The 19,416-nt window shown below is 29.2% G+C and overlaps 1 protein-coding gene across 1 annotated transcript; it reads left to right on the forward strand.

Annotated features, from left to right (window-relative positions):
• The first annotated feature begins 3,755 nt into the window (after window positions 1-3,755).
• On the forward strand, window positions 3,756-6,134 carry LOC107903156 (protein CNGC15b). Its single transcript, XM_016829199.2, has 5 exons — window positions 3,756-4,242; window positions 4,318-4,530; window positions 4,628-4,920; window positions 5,007-5,118; window positions 5,193-6,134. Exons 1-5 carry the CDS (start codon window positions 3,799-3,801, stop codon window positions 6,132-6,134), a joined length of 2,004 nt encoding a protein of 667 aa, XP_016684688.1. The 5' UTR covers window positions 3,756-3,798.
• Window positions 6,135-19,416: the final 13,282 nt, after the last annotated feature.

The raw sequence follows: 19,416 nt of genomic DNA on the forward strand, positions 1-19,416 counted from the left end.
CTGTATGTTAGATCAAATAGTAAATTGATTCTTTCTGTTAAAATTTTTATCCATTTCTACTGATAAGAACCAGTGTGATTAACGAAATAACTAAATAGTTACAAGTGATGTGTCTAATGTATATCATGATAATATACAGAGGTCAATTTTCAATGATAGGAATGAATAAAATTTTTAATAATAATAAAATCAATTTATTCTCTCATATAATATATAGGGATTAATAAAATACAATTTAACTATTAATATAATAACCTTCATACCACTTCTACCTCAAAACTGAAAACAAGAGTTGTTAAATATAGTATTTATTTATTTATTTTTACATGTAAATATGTAGTTTTTGGTATAATGTTAATTTTAGCCCTCAATACTTATTTCTTTTGTTAATTTAGTCCTTTTTTTTAACAATCTCATTATAAGTTTTGATCATATGTGTTATTTTTGACACAATACCCAGAACTACCCATAGCCCCTCCCCAACCCATAAATAAGAGAATAATGCGCTTCAATACTCTCAAATTCACGTCCTCCTATATTGGCAACAATATCCATATCAATTTAGTCTTTATTCTTTTTTAAGCTAAAACTTTTTTAACGAAAATGCTAACTAAAACATTATTTTTAACAATTTTGGTATGGCAGCTCATGTGGTAGACCATATGTATTTCATGTTGACATGTCACCATTTGTCTTATATATTATTTCAAAAAATAATTTAAAAATTATAAAAATATTCATAAAAATTCTAAAAAAAAGCATGAAGTACAAATAAATTGCCATGCAAGATGGTATGTTTAAAATTTTAACATTTTAATCAATATTTTTATTAAAAAATAATTCGATTCTTTTTGAAAAAATAATGATTAAATTTGATTCTTTTTAAAATGTTAAAAGCTAAATTTAACTCGAACAGAAAATAAAGACTAAATTGGCAAAAATTATAAATATTAAAGACTTAAATTTATTATGAATTTTTTAAGGGTAAATTGCCTAATTGGTGACCCAATTTTTTGAACACTTTTATTTCGATTATCCATAAAAAAAATATGACTGTACACACTACACCATATTTTTAACATTCTTCCCTTCCACCCAATCCCTACTTCCACCATTCTTTCTTCCTTTGCTCCTTTCTTCTTCCATCTTAAAGAAAAGGATAAATCTATGAAAAGGAGTACAACATGGAGGAAGATAGGGGTTAAGACCTGAACTCTGGACCAAAGAAGAAGAAGCAAAACTTTCGCATTATTCTCCACAAAATCATTCGACCACAACTGATTTTTTACCATAAAAAAACAGGACAACTTTATGTTATGTTTTACACCAAGAATCTGGTAATGAAGCAACAAAAATCGAATTGACTGATGATCATAACTTGCCAGGCCCCGCTAATTAAAAGCTTTAGAATTACCTCCGCAAGAACAGTAAGTGTGGGGTGGATTTAACTTCAACCAATGGCCTGAAACTCGAAAGCAGGCTTGAATTTGTCCTTTCAACTTGTGCTATCTCAAACATTGGCATACACTCCAAAACCCCACTAGTTTAACCATACCCAAACTGCTTAATACATATATATACTACAAAATACAAAGTATCCTAACATATATAAAACAAAATGGTTGTAACTATTAGGATCATTTTGATTCCAGAAAACAAGAAAGATTTATCGTTACCAAACAGACTGCTTGAGAGACTAAAACATCGCTTTGAAAATGCAGTGAGGGGACAAAAACAAACAAACACATGAAGCTTGATGAAGAGTATCCTTGGAACAAGGTTTAATGGTGGAGACAAGCCACATAAGCCATGAGTGATATGTTGGTGAAGCTGTGGTGAGAATAGTGCGAAAGTTTTGGTTCCTCTTCTTTGGTCCAGAGTTCAGGTCTTTACCTCTATCTTCTTCCATGCTATACTCCATTTTCATAGGTTTATCATTTTCTTATTGATGAAAGAAGAAGGGGGCAAAGGAAGAAAGAATGGTGAAGAAGATGACCAACACTAGTGGAGGTCAAAAAAAGGGTTAAAAAAATATGACATGTTGGGATGATTAATTTTTTTAATAATAATAATAATAAACTTACCATAGTAATTATTTAGTACCTACCCCACTAATGACTTCAATTTTTTTTTCTCTAAGATGAATTATATGAAATTGTTGATTTTTAACTAAAATTATCTAATTAGACACATTTTCTTATCGAGTCAACAAATCACATTTCGCTGAAAACCCAAAAGTTAAATTTCAATAACTCTCACGTTTAACCCTAAATTTTTTATTTTTCAATTTACTCTCAACTTTTCTTTTTAACTATTATTGTTAGGCAGGTGTTTAATATAATATCCTCCACTCTAAATATTTTATAAGATAAATACTCAATTTTGGCACTTTCCAAATCCCAAATTTATTAAACATAAAAAACAATGTTGTCTATAAAAAAAACAATACTTATTGAATAATATCTATGAATGACAAAAACACATCTTCTAAGAATTGAAAATTGTGTAAAAGGCCAAAAACATAAGTAATTAAAATTAATCAATATTTAAGCTTTTAATATACAAGTCAATGTTGAGCAAACTTATTGCCCCATTTTTCTTCAATTTTATTCACTCCTTTGTTGCTATGCCAATGGATAAACAAATTTATGCTTTTCTTTAGCAGGTATTATTATTATTATTATTAAAACATCTACTTATTTCGAATTATTTCGAATTTAGATAATTTGGGTTCTAATTAATTTTCGATTCAGATCGGTTATATAAAATTCAATATAAAAATATAAGGGTAAACTACACTAGTAGTCATTTAACTATTAGTAAATTTCTTTTTTACTGATCCAATTATAAAAAAATTATAAAATTATCATCCAACTATTCGACTTTTTTTTTTGGTTACCAACCATCAAATTAACAATGGAAAGATAACAACTTTAAAAATTAGCAAAATAGTAAATTTAACCCTCAAAATTTATATATGGTGTAATTTGGTCTTTTTTGCAGTTTTGCTTTTCTTTATAGTATTGAGGATAATTTTTTTTAAAAATGAGATAAAATGAAAATTATCTTGAATTTTGTTATGTTTCTATTTTTATTATATTTTCAATTAAATTTAATTGATAAATTTATAATTTTTTAGCTTTTTTTTTAATTGAAACGACCACAATGAAAAGAAAAAATGTATGGTGACTAAAAAAATTTTATCAATAGTTAAGTGATTACTAGCATAGTTTACCCAACATATAATTGTTACAGTGTTGCTTTACCAGGAGTCTAAACTTTAAGAATATGAATCCCATTTCCCTTATGCCTTCCTTTGTTTTCTTCCATTTTCAATTCTCTAAGCATTGTTTTATTTATATTTTACACTCATTTCACACTTCCACTTTGATTTTCAGTGTTGGGTCTGAAATTTTCTGTCATCCAAAGGAAAATATATAATTGAAGATTCATGGTATGATTTTAAAATCTTTTAGCATTTTGATGGTTTTTCATAGCTTTTTTTTTTTTTTGTGACAAGTTAATTTCATCACAGTTGTTTGATGAAATGTTATGGCAGAGAAAATCCAGTGAGTGAACAAATTACAAATAATTGAAGTGCTACTGCAATGGATGCTAGTTATTCAAAAACAGTAAGGTATGTAGTTTCAGCAGGCAATGTTTAATGTATTTGAAATACAGTTTATGTTCTTTGATATGATTCTTCAATGGGATTCTTCCGATACCGATTTCAGATTCCGATATGATCCTGATAACAACACTTGCTCATCCACTGAGAAAGGCCGTCTCTCAAAATTTATGACCAAGAAGAACTACAATCAAAAGACTGCAATTGGCCACAAGAAAGAACTGTCCAGGGTGTTTTCCGAAGACTACGAGGTCGTCGAGAAGACGATATTCGATCCTCGAGGACCCGATATTAGCCGATGGAACAAGCTTTTCTTAGTAGCTTGTTTGATTTCCTTGTTTGTAGACCCTTTATTCTTGTATCTTCCACAGGAAAAGAAAGGCTTATGCGTGACTGTTTCATTACCTCTCGAAATCGATCTCACTATTATTCGATCGGTAGTTGATGTGTTTTACGTTCTTCAGATTTTTATTCGGTTCCGAACAGCTTATGTTGCTCCGTCTTCTCGCGTGTTTGGGAGAGGAGAGTTAGTCATTGACCCTTCCAAGATCGCTTCAAGGTACCTTCATAAGGATTTTTGGCTCGATATCATCGCAGCTCAACCATTACCGCAGGTACCGGATTCATTTTTTTTCAAGCAATATCGAACTTTTTCATCGAATTCAACACTTGTTTTATGCACATTGCAGGTATTGGTTTGGTCTGTAATTCCAAAATTAAATGGTTCGCCGATGGTGCCTACGAAAAACATCCTACGATTAATCATCATATTCCAATATCTCCTAAGGCTATACCTTATTTATCCACTTTCATCTCAAATCACCAAGACTACTGGTATTGTGACCGCAACAGCATGGGCCGGTGCAGCTTATAACTTGATGCTCTATATGCTAGCAAGCCATGTACGTTAATCAATAAATCCCGAACTGAAAAGTGTTCAAACACAAGCTCTTTCATGTATATATATATCGAAGTTTACCGAGAATGCTCCTCTTTCAGGTTTTAGGAGCAACTTGGTATCTGTTATCACTCGAACGGCAAGAGGAATGTTGGAGAAAAGTTTGTAGTCTTCCCCCTTTGGACTGCCGGTACGAGTATTTCGACTGCCGATCGATTGGTGACCCTGCTAGAGCTTCTTGGTTCAATGCAAGCAACATATCAAGTCTATGTGATCCAAGCAGTAACTTCTATCAGTTCGGTATATATGCCAACGCATTACGTATCGGAATAACATCCGAAGGGTTTTTCGAGAAGTACTTTTACTGTCTTTGGTGGGGCTTAAAAACTTTGAGGTAAAATACCTTATAATGCTACATAACATATAATTGAAATTCACTTTGTAATGAATTTAATGCATTTTTTTTACCAAATTTTGCAGTTCATTGGGACAGGGTCTTTCTACAAGCACTTACGTTGGTGAAATAATTTTTGCAATCATCATTGCTATTCTTGGATTAGTGCTTTTTGCATTGCTGATTGGAAATATGCAGGTAAAATCCTCTAGTTTTGATTTCTACCCCATTGTTATAGTTTTTTCGGTTAATACGAACCTTCGGTTTTTCAGACGTATCTCCAATCCACGACGGTTCGACTTGAAGAATGGCGGATTAGGAGGACCGATACAGAACAATGGATGCATCACAGGCAACTTCCACATGAACTGAGGCAGAATGTTCGAAGATACGATCAATACAAGTGGGTTGCGACTCGGGGTGTTGATGAGGAAATGATTCTAAAGAGTCTACCGGTTGATCTCCGCCGAGACATCAAGCGTCATCTCTGCCTCGATTTAGTTCGGCAAGTGCCCCTCTTTGATCTGATGGATGATAGGATGCATGATGCAATATGTGAAAGGCTTAAACCTTGTCTTTATACCCCATCGACGTGCATAGTTCGTGAAGGCGATCCCGTAAATGAGATGCTTTTCATCGTCCGAGGCTACCTAGATTCATGTACTACTAATGGAGGACGTACAGGGTTCTTCAACTCGAGCCTGATCGGTCCCGGTGACTTTTGTGGTGAGGAGTTATTAACATGGGCATTGGACCCTCGTCCAGGTGTCGTCCTTCCATCGTCTACACGCACCGTTAAAGCGATCACCGAAGTAGAAGCTTTCGCACTCGTTTCTGAGGACTTGAAATTCGTTGCATCCCAATTCCGAAAACTACATAGTAAACAACTTAAGCATACATTTAGATTTCATTCACATCAATGGAGGACATGGGCTGCATGCTTTATACAAGCAGCTTGGTTACGGTACAAGAGACGAAAAGAGGCTGATGCACTGAAGAAATGGGAGAGTATGGTGACCGGTTCACCGGAGAGAATGGCAGAACAAACGGCCGCTGCACCACTTTCAGCGGCAGCCACGGGTTTTGCCTCATATGCGGCGAAACTGGCAGCTAGCACAAGGTCAAGAGGTGGGAGTAGTAGGTGTGGAAATGACTTCGACATATTAAGCACTTTGCAAAAGCCAAATGAACCTGATTTTACAGTTGAAAGATAATAACCATACATTAACCATAAATTTAAAATGGAAAATTGGGTATGACCCAATGGATGTTCAAAGGCCTAAGCCACTAAAATGGGTCTTAGGAAGACCCAATCTGGGGCAAAATTAAAACCCTAAAACCCATGTGCTTAGCTCCTTTCTTTTTGGGTTAATATACCATTTGGTACCTACATTTAGTTTCAATGTTCAATTTGGCGCCCACACTAAACAAAATCATGTGACCCAATAAATAGTCAACATGTGTGCTCTAATAAAAAACCATAGGTACTTAATTGGGACAAAAGAAAAACTCAAGTATCAATTTAGAAAAAAAAACTTATGTACCAAACTAAACATTAAAATCAAACTCAAATATCAAATTAGACATTAAAATCAAATATAAGTACCAAATAACGTATTAACCTTTTCTTATTTTGAGGTTAAAACCTCATTTTTCAATCACCATAAAAATGTAAAACTAAAATTTAAATTTTCTTCCCATTTTCTTATTTTTTTTCCTAGTTATACTCAAACCTAACTTTTACAATCATAGAAGACAAGATTAATTATAAAAAAATGGTAGTATGAAAGAAGAGTTTTTGAGTCTTTGAAAAGACAAATAGATATGATAATTATCACTAATTATCATTTATCATTGCGTTTTGCATTGAATTGATATAAATAAATAAATATATATAGTAGATTTTAAATAAGGTGAGGTTTTTTTTATTTTATTGGAATTTAAATTTGTTTATTATTTTTACATTGGGGTTTTAATAAATTTTGGTCCTACTTAAGTTTTGAATTTAGCAATTATTCTCACGCTTGAATTTTTTTTGTCTAAATTAGTCTCAGAACTTAGTAATTGTTCTAATATTGAGGCCTAAACTTGGCAATTGTTTCCACATTGAGACCTAAACTTTAGGGTTTTCAAGGAAATATCAAGGACTAGCTTAGATAATAATAAAAAAGTTCAAGTTCCAATATGGGTACAATTGCCAAATTTAAAGTCTAATTTGGACAAAAAGAATTTAGATCTTAATATGGGAATAATTGTCAAGTTTAGGCCCAAAAAAATTATTTAACCCCTTTTTATGTTATTTAACCATAGGCTAATCCTTGACTATTCAATAAGGGATTGTTCTTTGTCTCGACAATATATATTATAACAATTAAGTTATACAAGTTGTTTGATAGTATAATCGAAGCAGCTACCATGAGTTGGGCAAAGAACCACAAATTTTGGTGGTTTGAAAGAGCTTGGGGTTGAGTTTTTACAAGGTATAAGTTATCCGGATGACCTCTCCTTTTACTCTAGTACCGAGGGTTATGGTATTTATAAAAATGGAGTGATTGGGTGTGCGTCTCAACCACCCTTACTCTATAGGTGTCGCACAAGAGCGAATTTAAGGAGACAAACAGGGCCTCGGCCTCCCCAAAAAAATGGAAAATTAACCTTTTAACCCCCTTATAAATAATAATTTTGTAAATTTATATATGGTAAATTTATACTTTAGCTCCTCTAAAAATAGAAAAAAATCATTTTAATCCTTTCAAAATAATGAAATTATAAATCAATAAATGATAAATTTATATTTTGACATCTCTAAATTTTATAATTTAATTCCGACTTTCAAAAAAATTTCATGAATTCACCTATGATGTCATGGTATGATGGATGCCAAGTTAAGGTATTATTAAAATTGACTTGAAGGGACTTAATAAGACACTTGTCAAATTGCGGGTTTTTTTTTTTTGGTGTTAGGAACTCTTCTTCAACAAGATGTTTAGCCAAGAACATAAAACCGATGCCACACTTCACTAATTTTCACAATCGTTAACTGATATGATAAAAGTATAGCAATATATATTAGCATAATGACTTATTCGGTCTTCCAATTTTATAAACAAAAATTATTTTAGCTCTTAATTTAATTTTTCGCTTCTTTTAATTTTTAAACTTACATTATTTATCAAATCATCTCAAAATAAATAAAAAAGTTAATGCCTATTAACTTTGTTGACATGACATCCATGTGACAATCCACGTGTATACTCATTAGCAATTAATTAATTTTTAAAAATTAAAATATCAAAAAAATATTTTTTTTATATTTTTTATACATTTTTATTAATTTTAATATTTTAAAAAAATTATTTAATTATTGACGTGACATCCACGTGTATTCTACGTTAATAAAATTAACATTAACTTTTTCATCCATCCTGGAAATGATTAGCGAACAACAAAAATTTAAATGAAAAATTAAAATATAATTTTTTTAAGGTTGAAGCAATAAATAAATTATTATGCCTATATATTCCATAAGTATTTATTTATTAATTGTTGTTTATTGCAATGAATGGGTAGCAGTTTTTCTCCAAATTAATCAAAACAAAGATAGAAACCTAGTTTTTAAGCATTTGCTTATCCAGTCCTTTTTATTATTTTTAGGGTTTATATGTTTAAATATGCTTCCGATCCTCGTACTTTTTGAACATTTAAAATATAATCTCTCTATTTTTATGAATTTTATCCAACTTATTTGATTCGAAAATTAAAGTCTAATTGATAACATTATTAACAAATTTATATATTGATAACACTATTAATATTTTTATTAAATTTGAATATATGACATTTTAATATTCAAAGTTCTGATTTAAAAATTAAAGTCCAATTGATGATACATATTCGACTTTAACAAAAGTCAATTGACAATATTACCGATCAGACTTTAATTTTTAAATCAGATTAATAGTTGGACTAGAAATTCTTGAAATAAAAAATAGGGGATTAAGTTTTAAAAGTGGGTATAGGGACTAGGAAATAATTAGGCCCTTTTTATAATATCAAAGTTCAAGTGGAATGAGGTAGCTTTCCAACTAAGGCTTAAAAATAATTATAGACATTACTTGAATTTTAAGAATATTTTATAATCTTAACTAATTTATGCATGCATTTGAGTCACATGGGATATCTTCAACTTTTCATTATGTTTTTTTTAAGCTCAATTTTGAGGAATCCTAAGTTTTTTTTTTCCATAGGAAGAAAAAATTATTTTAGTTGAGATTAAAAAAAATTAAAAGGAAGAATTTTGAAATTAATGTACTAAATAACTATATATATATTAGTAAAAAAAATTCTAAATCTTTTTCTCTTTTTTCTCAAAGACGTTTGCTTATTATCTTTTGTTTTGCTCAGCGGCGGTGTCAAATTCCAGAGCCCGTCTTTTTCTTCCTCCTACTAATCTTTTCTTTCTTTTTTTTTTCTCATTCATTCTACATGTCTTCTCTCTTTTTCAGTTTACAGATCTATTTTGTGGTGATCTTTATTATTTTCACAAGTTGTGATGGATAGATGACGGTGTCTGTTGTTCGCTAAAACTCCACCGGTCACCAATAGTTTTTCTTGAAAAGTAGGTGGCTCTTCGTTAGCTTATTAATCTATTTCTGTTTTGAAAGTATTTCAAAATAAAAAATAATTTCACAAGTCGATTTGGACCGGTGTTGTCTTAAGTTTTATATTTTTGTTGTTTGTTTTTCCATTATTTAATAAATCTTCAGTTTTAAAAATTTTTGTCTGCCCTTGTAACATGTTTTTAGTCTTTCTTATGCATGTAATCTTAGTTTTATAAGTGATTTTAGGGATGGTTTTGTTGTTGTCCTTTCTAGTTTGGTGAATGTTCAATTCTTTTGCCGATTTTTGCTTGCCGTTTTAGACCATCCTGGACTGATTTCCTTATCGTATTCACTACTTGTAATCACTCCAGATATGTTATGCTTGACTTGTGACAAAGTCAATTGTCAACGTGTCATAATGTTCTATTGATACCGAGACTAAAACATTTGTTGTGTTGATGAAGTTTGTCATTCATCATCTACGACGAGTGTTTGTTATTTTCTCTCCTGAATTATATGATTTGATTTCTTAAATAAATTAGTGAATATACCTTTAAAATATATATTTATTTAAAAGAAGAATAAACAACCTAGTCAGAAAGCAAATCCATTGTTCTCTTCTCTGCTCTTTCAATATATATTTTTATTTCAGAGAAAAAAAAAAGAAATTATGACAGCTTAATTACGTGGCATGACGATTGTCTTTAGGCATGATTACTTTGGTAGCTTAATTAAATTAGTCTTTCTACTATTAAATGGATTAATTTAGTCATTATATTATTAAAAAAATTAAATAAAATTAAATTGGAATAAAGTTAGTATTTATTATTAAAAAATATTTTTATATCTTTTTAATTTTAAAATAATAATATAAAATATAATATGATATTTTATGAAAAATTAAAAATATATAAAATTATTAAAGAAATTGTATAGAATGAATCTAGACAAACGTGAAGAAACATTTTTTATTTTTCTAAAAAATTATTTTGTGTGGGATTTAGTTGGCTTTGAATTTAAATTTAAAAAAAAAAAGAATTCCGTACCTGACTCAGTGTATAAATAAACTAAAGCCAGTATTGAGCAATTTTCAATTTCAAGGTATTCAATGGCAGGTGTGGGGAGCAATTAGTGTTGGATGAAGCAAATGAGCAATTACAAAAGAGTTTAACATAATAATTAATGCATTAAAATTTGGGATCCCAATGGCAACTAAATTATGTATGTCTTTGACCAAATGTTTTGATGACATTGGATTGGACCAACCCTCATTTTGGAATTTGGAATATAAAATTGAAAATACCTACCATAAAAATATGGCCTAGGCCTTATACTATGTAAATTACTTTAATTTTAAATGTCTATTATGTTGATGTACTCTTTAGCTCAATTGGTATGCACATTATTGCTGATGTAAGAGGACGTGAGTTCAAATGTGTTGAAGTGTATTATCCTCCTATTTATGGGTTTGGGAGGAAATTTCGGGATTTTTAAGCATTGTGTCAAAAATGATATAGGAGGCTAATTTTTTTAATAATTTCGTCAAAAAAGACGGTAATAGTATTTCAACTATCTTAAAAATCATTAAATTATAAATTTATATGTGGTAAAATTATATTTTGGCTTCTCAAAAATTTATAATTCAATTTCGGCCCCTCTTTAAAAAATTTCTAGATTCATCCTTGAGTGAAATGTGAGATTTAAAAAACTTGATGGAAGAGATGAGTTTAAAGAAGAGGAGAGAGAATGAAAAGAAAAAGATAGTAAAAAAAAGTAAGAAAGAAAAAGAAAAAAAGGAGATGAAAACATTTTGTTATATTTAACAGCGAAGTAATCGGTTTAATTGTTTCTTTAATGACAATGACCAAATTAGTAAAAAAAAAATTTGGGTGACCAATATTTCATTACATTTAATGTTAGAGTAATTAATTTGATCAATTCTTTTAATAATGGTGACCAAATTAACAAAAAAAAAATTAAGGCAACTAAAATAAGAATCACTTCTATTTAGAAGGACTAATAAGACAATTTACCAAAAAAATATGTTTCAATAGAAGAATGCACATGATAAAAAAAGATGGAGGGATGATAAGATGTTGAGTGATTATGATAAATTAGGGTAAATTTTAATTTTTTTTAAATATAAAAATTTTCAAAGAAAACAAGGAATGGAGTAGACTTGGCCTAATCTGTCCTTTCCCAAGTCTCTCGGATTTATTATTTCGTACAAAAAAAATTCGTAAGTAAATATATATATGGAAGATCTATTTATATTAGTGTAAAATTTAATTCTTTGTATAATTAATATTTTAATAATATAATCATTTTATTTTATATTATATGTAAATTAAGCATGTTAAATTTTGAGTATATTAAAAATGTTTAACCATATGTTTTATGTAAAAAAAACTTTCAACCATTAAATATATATTAATAAAAACAGTATTTTGGATAAGTATGATAGCGATATCGGATCTATTTGAAAATTTACATGGATAAAAGATATAATTATTTTGATAAATTCATCTATAAAATTGTTAAAATATTAATTGTATAAAGAATAATGAGTGTAAAACAGTTATTTTATATCGGTGTGAGTGGATATTCTCCCACTCTCTTTACATAAAAGGATAAAATATGCCATAGGCCCCTTTACTCTTCACAACGTTGGAATTTATCCACTGCACTTCTATATTCAGGAATTTAGTCCCTCTATTTTTCGATTTTCAAAATTTAGGTCAAATGACCTTGGCTCCCTAAAAATGAAAACCGTGCAATTTAGTCCCTTTATGAATAATGAGAATTTAAGTTAATACATCGTAAAATTGCACTTTGCCCCCCCAAAATAAAACAAAATGATTTAGTCCTTTCAACAATGATGAAATAAAAAATTAATAAATGATAAAATTATATTTTGACCTCTTAAAAATTTATAATTCAATTCCGATCCCCACTAAAAAAATTGGATTCGCCTTGCATTTTCAAATAATAAAAAAACTCTTTTGATAACAATGCAACTAAATAATGTGGCCAACAACCTCTTAGCCTAGTGGACAAGAGTATTATATTGTAGGTATGAGAGCTCGAGTTCAATTCCAAACAACCATTCCCCACTCCCAATTATAAAAATAGAGCAACAAAAAAACGATGTTGTAATGAACTATTGGATCTGAATTTGAAATTTAACAAAATAATTTTAATTAACTATTGGATCTGAATTTTGAAATTTAAAAAGTAAAGAGACTAAATTTCTAAAAATAAAAGTATAGGGACTAAATTCTAAATTTACTAAGAGTATAAAGACTTATTTCATATTTTAACCAATATACATAATGAAGAAACGTAAAATATGTTTTAGAAACAGGAGACATTGATCATTACTGAAAATCTTATCGGTTTCCTTTCATGTCTCTGCCGACTTTTTCTTTTAGCGAAATGGTAGGCATCTTTCACTCCTTTTGTTTCACAAAAATCAGCCCAAAAAATGGATAATTGCAATTTTGTCCCTTATAAAAAAGTATACTTTGGTTCTGACAAGAAAATTTTTAAAAAAATTATTTTAATCTTTTTTCAAAAATAATGAAATCATAAACTAATATATGATAAAATTATATTTTGATCTCTCAAAAATTTATAATTTAATTCTAACCTCTCCAAAAAAATTTTCTGAATCCACCCCTGACAAAAAAGTCAAAACATTATTAATTAAACTTGTAATTTTAATTGAGATTTAATTTCAATTTATATATTCTTGTATTCTTAATTAGTATTCCGAATTTCATATTCGAGACATATAATCGAAGCATGAAGCCTAGAATAGAACTTGAGCTTATGTTTTTACTACGTAAACAAGCCTAATCAAGTTTGAGTAGCTCGATCTTTATTTCAAATCAAACTCAATATTTAGAAGGTAAAACTCAGTTGAACTCTATTAGATAAATTAATTAAATCGAGTACATTTTAGTAGCTCAATCTTTATCTCAAATCGAGATCGATTTTTAAAAGTGAAACTATATTGAACTCGGATTGAACCTCAAATCTCAAATTTCAAACTTAAGCTTCTTATGATTTGAGCTCAATGAAATTTTACTGGTAAAAGTATCATTGAGGTCCTTGTATTAAGAGTCAGATTGCATTTTGCCCCTGTACTAAAAATATGGCAAATCAGTCCATGCACGTTAGATCAAATAGCAAACTTGTCTTTCTATTAAAAAAATCATCCATTTCTATAGTTAAAAAAAACTAGTGTTATACATCAGCATGAGGTGCATGTGACACGCCATATGTCATTATCTAGTTATTTCATCAACCAAACCAGTTTTTAACATTAGAAATGAATCAATTTTTTAATAGAAAAGACCGAATTAATTTTTAATTTAACGTATATAGCTTAATTTATCCCCTTTTTAAATAAATAAAATAAAACACACTCTGACTCATAATATAGGTACGTCGCGATATTTTAACTAAATTTATAATCAACTTAAAGGTTTGACTAAAAGTGTAAAACCAACTGCAAATAACTGTCGTTGCCAAACAAACTATTTATTTTCGGTTTATATATAGGATTATCGGAAGAGTAGGGTCCATAGAATAATTATCCACTTTTTTCCTATAATAATCATGCATTTGTTCATAAACCTACACTTTTCAACTTAATTATTATGTAAATATCCCAAAAATTCCCTAAACCTACGCTTCCGTCAAATCATTCACAAAATTCCCAAAAATTAAAGCTAAAAGTTTAATTATAAATTAAACTTCTTTTCAAAGTTTAAGTTCGTATGCATGAATGTTGCATGATCATGGTTTTTCTATTAAATATTTTTAATAAAAAATAATTTTATATAATTTTATTTCGACCCTAATACCAAACCTGAATCCAAAAATTTTTTTAGGGAGACGAAATTGAAATATATATTTTTAAGAAGTCAAAAAATAATTTTATCATGTATTAATTTATGATTTCATTATTTTCTGAATAGACTTAATAGATTTTTTTAAAAATTTTTGAAGGTTAAAATGTAATTTACTCGTATATTAATTTATAATTTAAATGTTTTTTAAAGAGTCTGCATAATAATTTTTTCATTTTGAGGCACAATCCCTATCTAATACTAAATTTCTGACTTCACGAATTAATAAATTTATTTATAAAAACCTATCTATCAAACAAAATGGAAATAAAACTTTCGGTTGCATGCATGAAAGTCAAAGAGTCAATCCCCCGACATTTATTTTATTGTTTTGCTTTCTTTTTTTTTTCAGATCAGTCCATTTCTAATGAAAGACACAGCCATGCACTTTCCCCTATTCGCTATCGGGGGGGGGGGGCTTCAACTTAGAAAACTTCAAAAAGCACCTTAAAATCAGGCTTTTTTTTTTAATTATGGTTTTTATGTTTCATCTGATGTGCACTTGTCTATAGGTCAAACCGGATCACAGTTCAAATTTTTTATATTATTTACCTAAGTCGTTTTTGGTTTAAACTAGTTCGATTCGTTATTCAATACTTTGCGAATGTAATTATTGATACCGATATGTTTTAATTGTAACTTCTCATGCAAATGTATTTTGTAACTTCAAAATAGATATATCGATTTGGGTAAAAGTATTGGGGAAATTCTTATATTAAGAGTTGAATTGTATTTTGTCCGCTCTACTGAAAAAATAAGCAAATTAATCCTTGTATGTTAGATCAAAGAACAAATTAGTCATTTCTATTAAAAATTTCATCTATTTGTATTGTTAAAAACTAATGTGACTGATAGAATAACCAAATAGTGACGTGTGGCGTGCCACGTATACCTCATGCTGACGTACAATGACTACTTATACATAGTAGAAATGGATAAAGTTTTTTAACATAAGGATCAATTTACTCTTTAATCTAACATACAAACACTAATTTACCTAGTTTTTTAATTGATTGGTCAAAATGAAATCTGACTTCGACAACAGTACAGGCCTCCATAATACTTTCACCATTAGATTGAAAAGTAATAAAAATAAAATCTGATTCGGAGTATTCAATTACAAGGAAATCACTTGTCTCAAAGTGAAAAAGCAATTGTAGTGGATATAGAAAAAGGATCTCAATGTTTACCCCACATGTACAATGGTGAGATTATGGACTTGAAATTCAAGCCAAATTAATATGTTGCTTGTCTTGGTTTTTGCCCAATTTAGGCGGCAGGCACCCAAAAATGGTTCAATTGCAGTTGAGTCCCTTCAAGAATTATAAAATGATCAATTAATATAATGGTAAAATTGCATTTTTTATCCTCCAAAGTATTTATAATTCAGTTTTGCTTTACCCTGCCGCCCAATAAAAAATAATAACAAAGAAAAGAAAAGAGCATCCCTTTCTTTAGTGCTACATGACAACAACTCTTTGCCAAATAACTTTGAAAGATCCTTTATCTTCCCCTTTTATATTTTGCACAATTTCATCAAATATATATAGAGAGAGAGTTCAATTTTTGGTCAAATTATAACAAACATGCATTATTGTTCGTTTTGGTAATAATTTGTGTTTTTATTTCTATTTTATTAGGGTAAATTATCAAAATAGTCACTTTTGTTTGGCTCAAGATACATTTTAGTTACTTACGTTATTGTGTTGTAACATTTTGGTCACTGAGCCATTAATTGTTGTCAATGGTGTAATGGTAAGCTGACGTGACACATTAAATCATCATTTCAAACGAAAATTTTAGGTTAAAATTTGTAATTGGTCCCTATATTTTTTCATTTTGAGTAATTTAATTTTTTTTTCTTTTATGTTCTTTTAACTTTCCTTTTTTTTTCTCATTCTCTTCTACTTCTCCCTCTGTTTTCCTCCTTCTTCATTTCTTTTAACGTAGTTTTTCTATGTTTTCCATTTGTTAAAACTGGTCCACAACCTCGCATCACTCGAAAAAAATTAAATTATTCAAAAATAAAAGTATAGGGACTAGTTTTAACAAATGGAAAACATAGAAAAACTACGTTAAAAGAAATGGAGAAGGGAGAAAAACAGAAGGATAAGCAGAAGAGAATGGGAAAAAAAAGAAAGAAAGAAAAGTTAAAAGAACATAAAAGAAAAAAATTAAATTGCTCAAAATGAAAAAATATAGGGACCGAATGTATAAATTAACCTAAAATTTTTGTTTGAAATGATGATTTAACATGCCACGTCAACTTACCGTTACACCATTAATGGTAATTAACGGCTTAGTAACTAAAATGTTATAACGCTATAATGTAAGTGACTAAAACGTAACATTTCAAACATAAGTGACTAAAATAGAACTTGAGGTAAACAAAATTAACTATTTTAATAGTTTACCTATATTATTATTTTATTAATATAGTATTTGAGTATCGAATCCATAAATATTTGAATCTGAATATCCAATAAAAACTAAAATATTTGATGGTAAAATGCGGCTCTTTCAAATAGTTTATTACAAGGTAAAAAGAAAAACAAATATATTCCCTTAATTTTTTTCCTTTTTAAATGACATAAGTAAACTCTTAATTAACTAATACTTAAAATACAATTACGTCACGGAAAGAAAGATTAATGATAAAAGTTGATTAAATCTTAGTTCGATTGGTATTGGCATTATTGCGAGTGTAAGAGTACATGGGTTCGAATGCGCTGAAGCGCATTGCTCTCTTATTTAAGAGTAGGGGAGGGATTATGGGTGGTTTTAAGTATCATATCAAAAAGAATAGATATGATAAGAATTTATAATAAAATTAATGTTCGAAAAAAGATGAATGACATTAGACTCCAACCTTGATTTATGATACTAACGAACAATAATTTTATAACTTTAACCGTGACTTTATCGATTATAAAAGAAGAAAGTACATCCCAATGTGAAACTAAAAAGCCTAAGCTAGTTAGACATGTTCACCTATGGGATATTGTCTATATATAGAGACAAAGCCTTGTAACCTATTCTATGACAATTTTATTGACAAATCGGGGAAATAGTAAGGACTAAAAGAGTATTGTAAATTTCCTGAAATTTTCTACAAGTTGATTTATGGTTTGTCCTATCCAATCATTCACTATTCCTTTGCATGCTCCCTCACCCATCCAAAATAAATAAGATTTCAATTATTAATAGGTTTCAACTTTTATTGTTTTACTCGAGTTCAAATCATTTAAATTTAAAATCCGTGTTTTCGGAATAAGTTATTACAAGTTTATACCATTTTAAACTCGAGCCATTTCAGATTCATAATTTTTTATCATCAAATAATCAAGTCAATTCCGATCAATTTTATACTACAATGTGGACATTACAATCATGGCATTCACGTTAGCTTGGTCTCACAATAATTGGTGTAACGTCTACCACTTCAATGTTAATGTCGGGATAAAATAATTGACTGTATATAATAAATTTCATCACTCTTTTTAATTTAATTTATTATGCATGGTGCAAAAGAATTATTGACATATTTTATAGATATTTTAAAAAAAAACTTTAAATCCCTATTGGGTATTTCTCTAGATTTATTATGGATTTAAATTTATTTTTATAAATTATATATATAAATACTTTAATTGAAACAATTAGCTATTTAGACTAACTGATGATATTATAAAAATATATAATTTATTATGTGAAATTAAAGTATAGAAACCAAATCTCAATTTAAACATAGTAGAAAGGCTGACCAATTCAGATCTAATTATTATTATTTTTTCCATAAATTTTTTGTCATGATCGGATTAGACATGAACTATGTCGTGTCGTGAAAGTATAACTTATATATAACTATCTTTTTTGAATACTTACAAATCCTTTAGAGTTTTGAATGAAATAACATGTATCTACAATGTTGAATGCGTATATGCTATGATGTAAAGTTTAATATCGCTTGAAAGTGACGATATTTTAAAGAAATTGTGAATACGAGAAAAGAATAATTTTCAATTATGCCCTCATGACATGAGGGACGAAAGCAAAGAGGGGCAAACAATGGCAAGTTGCCGTTCAGTCTCTTATATTTTTATGAAATTACACGCTAGTATAATGATAAAATTATATTTAGGGTTTAGGGTTATATTTACCTCTCAAAATTTTATTATATTTTTTAATTTTGTCCTTAACGACATGACCTATAACCAGCGGGCTGAGTCGGGTGGTGAAAACTTTGCAGGGAAATTATGAGTGGAGCAATGATGCATCGTCCACTTACCTAAAGCCACGTGGCATCTCAGGGTGATGAAGCAAATTATGTCAACGGACCAAAATTTTTGCAGGCTTTTATTTTATTAATAAGAAAAGCATTTGAGTGTAGTTTTAAGTGTTTGATGACAAAAACAAGTTGCCAAATTCCTGAGGGAAAATAAAGTTGAGAAAAAGTTTCACTCCTTTTTGAAATTGTGAACCAAAAATCTCATATTTAATTAATATTTTATGAACTTTTTTCTTTTTCCAATTCTGAAAGCTACTTCTCCAATTTTTGGATCTTTTAAAATATGGGTAATTTGTTGTTGTTTTTTTCTTGCTTTCTTTTCATTGATGTTTGTATGGAAACAACAAGAAACATGTTTTTAATATAATATACAGTTCACTGATGTAACATGTTTGGGGTAATTAGATGTTATGTATAACGATACATTATCTTTTTTGGCTCGACACGTATCCTTAGAGTTATCTCTGCAGAGATCCTGCGAGCTAGTAGAGTGGAGAGCAGGTCGGATTCTAGGTCACCCGGATGGGTCGGATTTTGTGATATATTTTATAACAAGGGGCGAAACTAAAGGGGTTGGCAGGGGCCCCGACCCTCCTAAAATGAGAAATTTTCTATTTAGCCCTTTAAAATTTTAAATTAATAAAGGTAAAATTACATTTTGTCCCCCTGAAAATATAAAAAAATTTGACTT

Source organism: Gossypium hirsutum, chromosome D01 (genome assembly GCF_007990345.1).
Source record: "Gossypium hirsutum isolate 1008001.06 chromosome D01, Gossypium_hirsutum_v2.1, whole genome shotgun sequence".
Taxonomy (NCBI): Eukaryota; Viridiplantae; Streptophyta; class Magnoliopsida; order Malvales; family Malvaceae; genus Gossypium; species Gossypium hirsutum.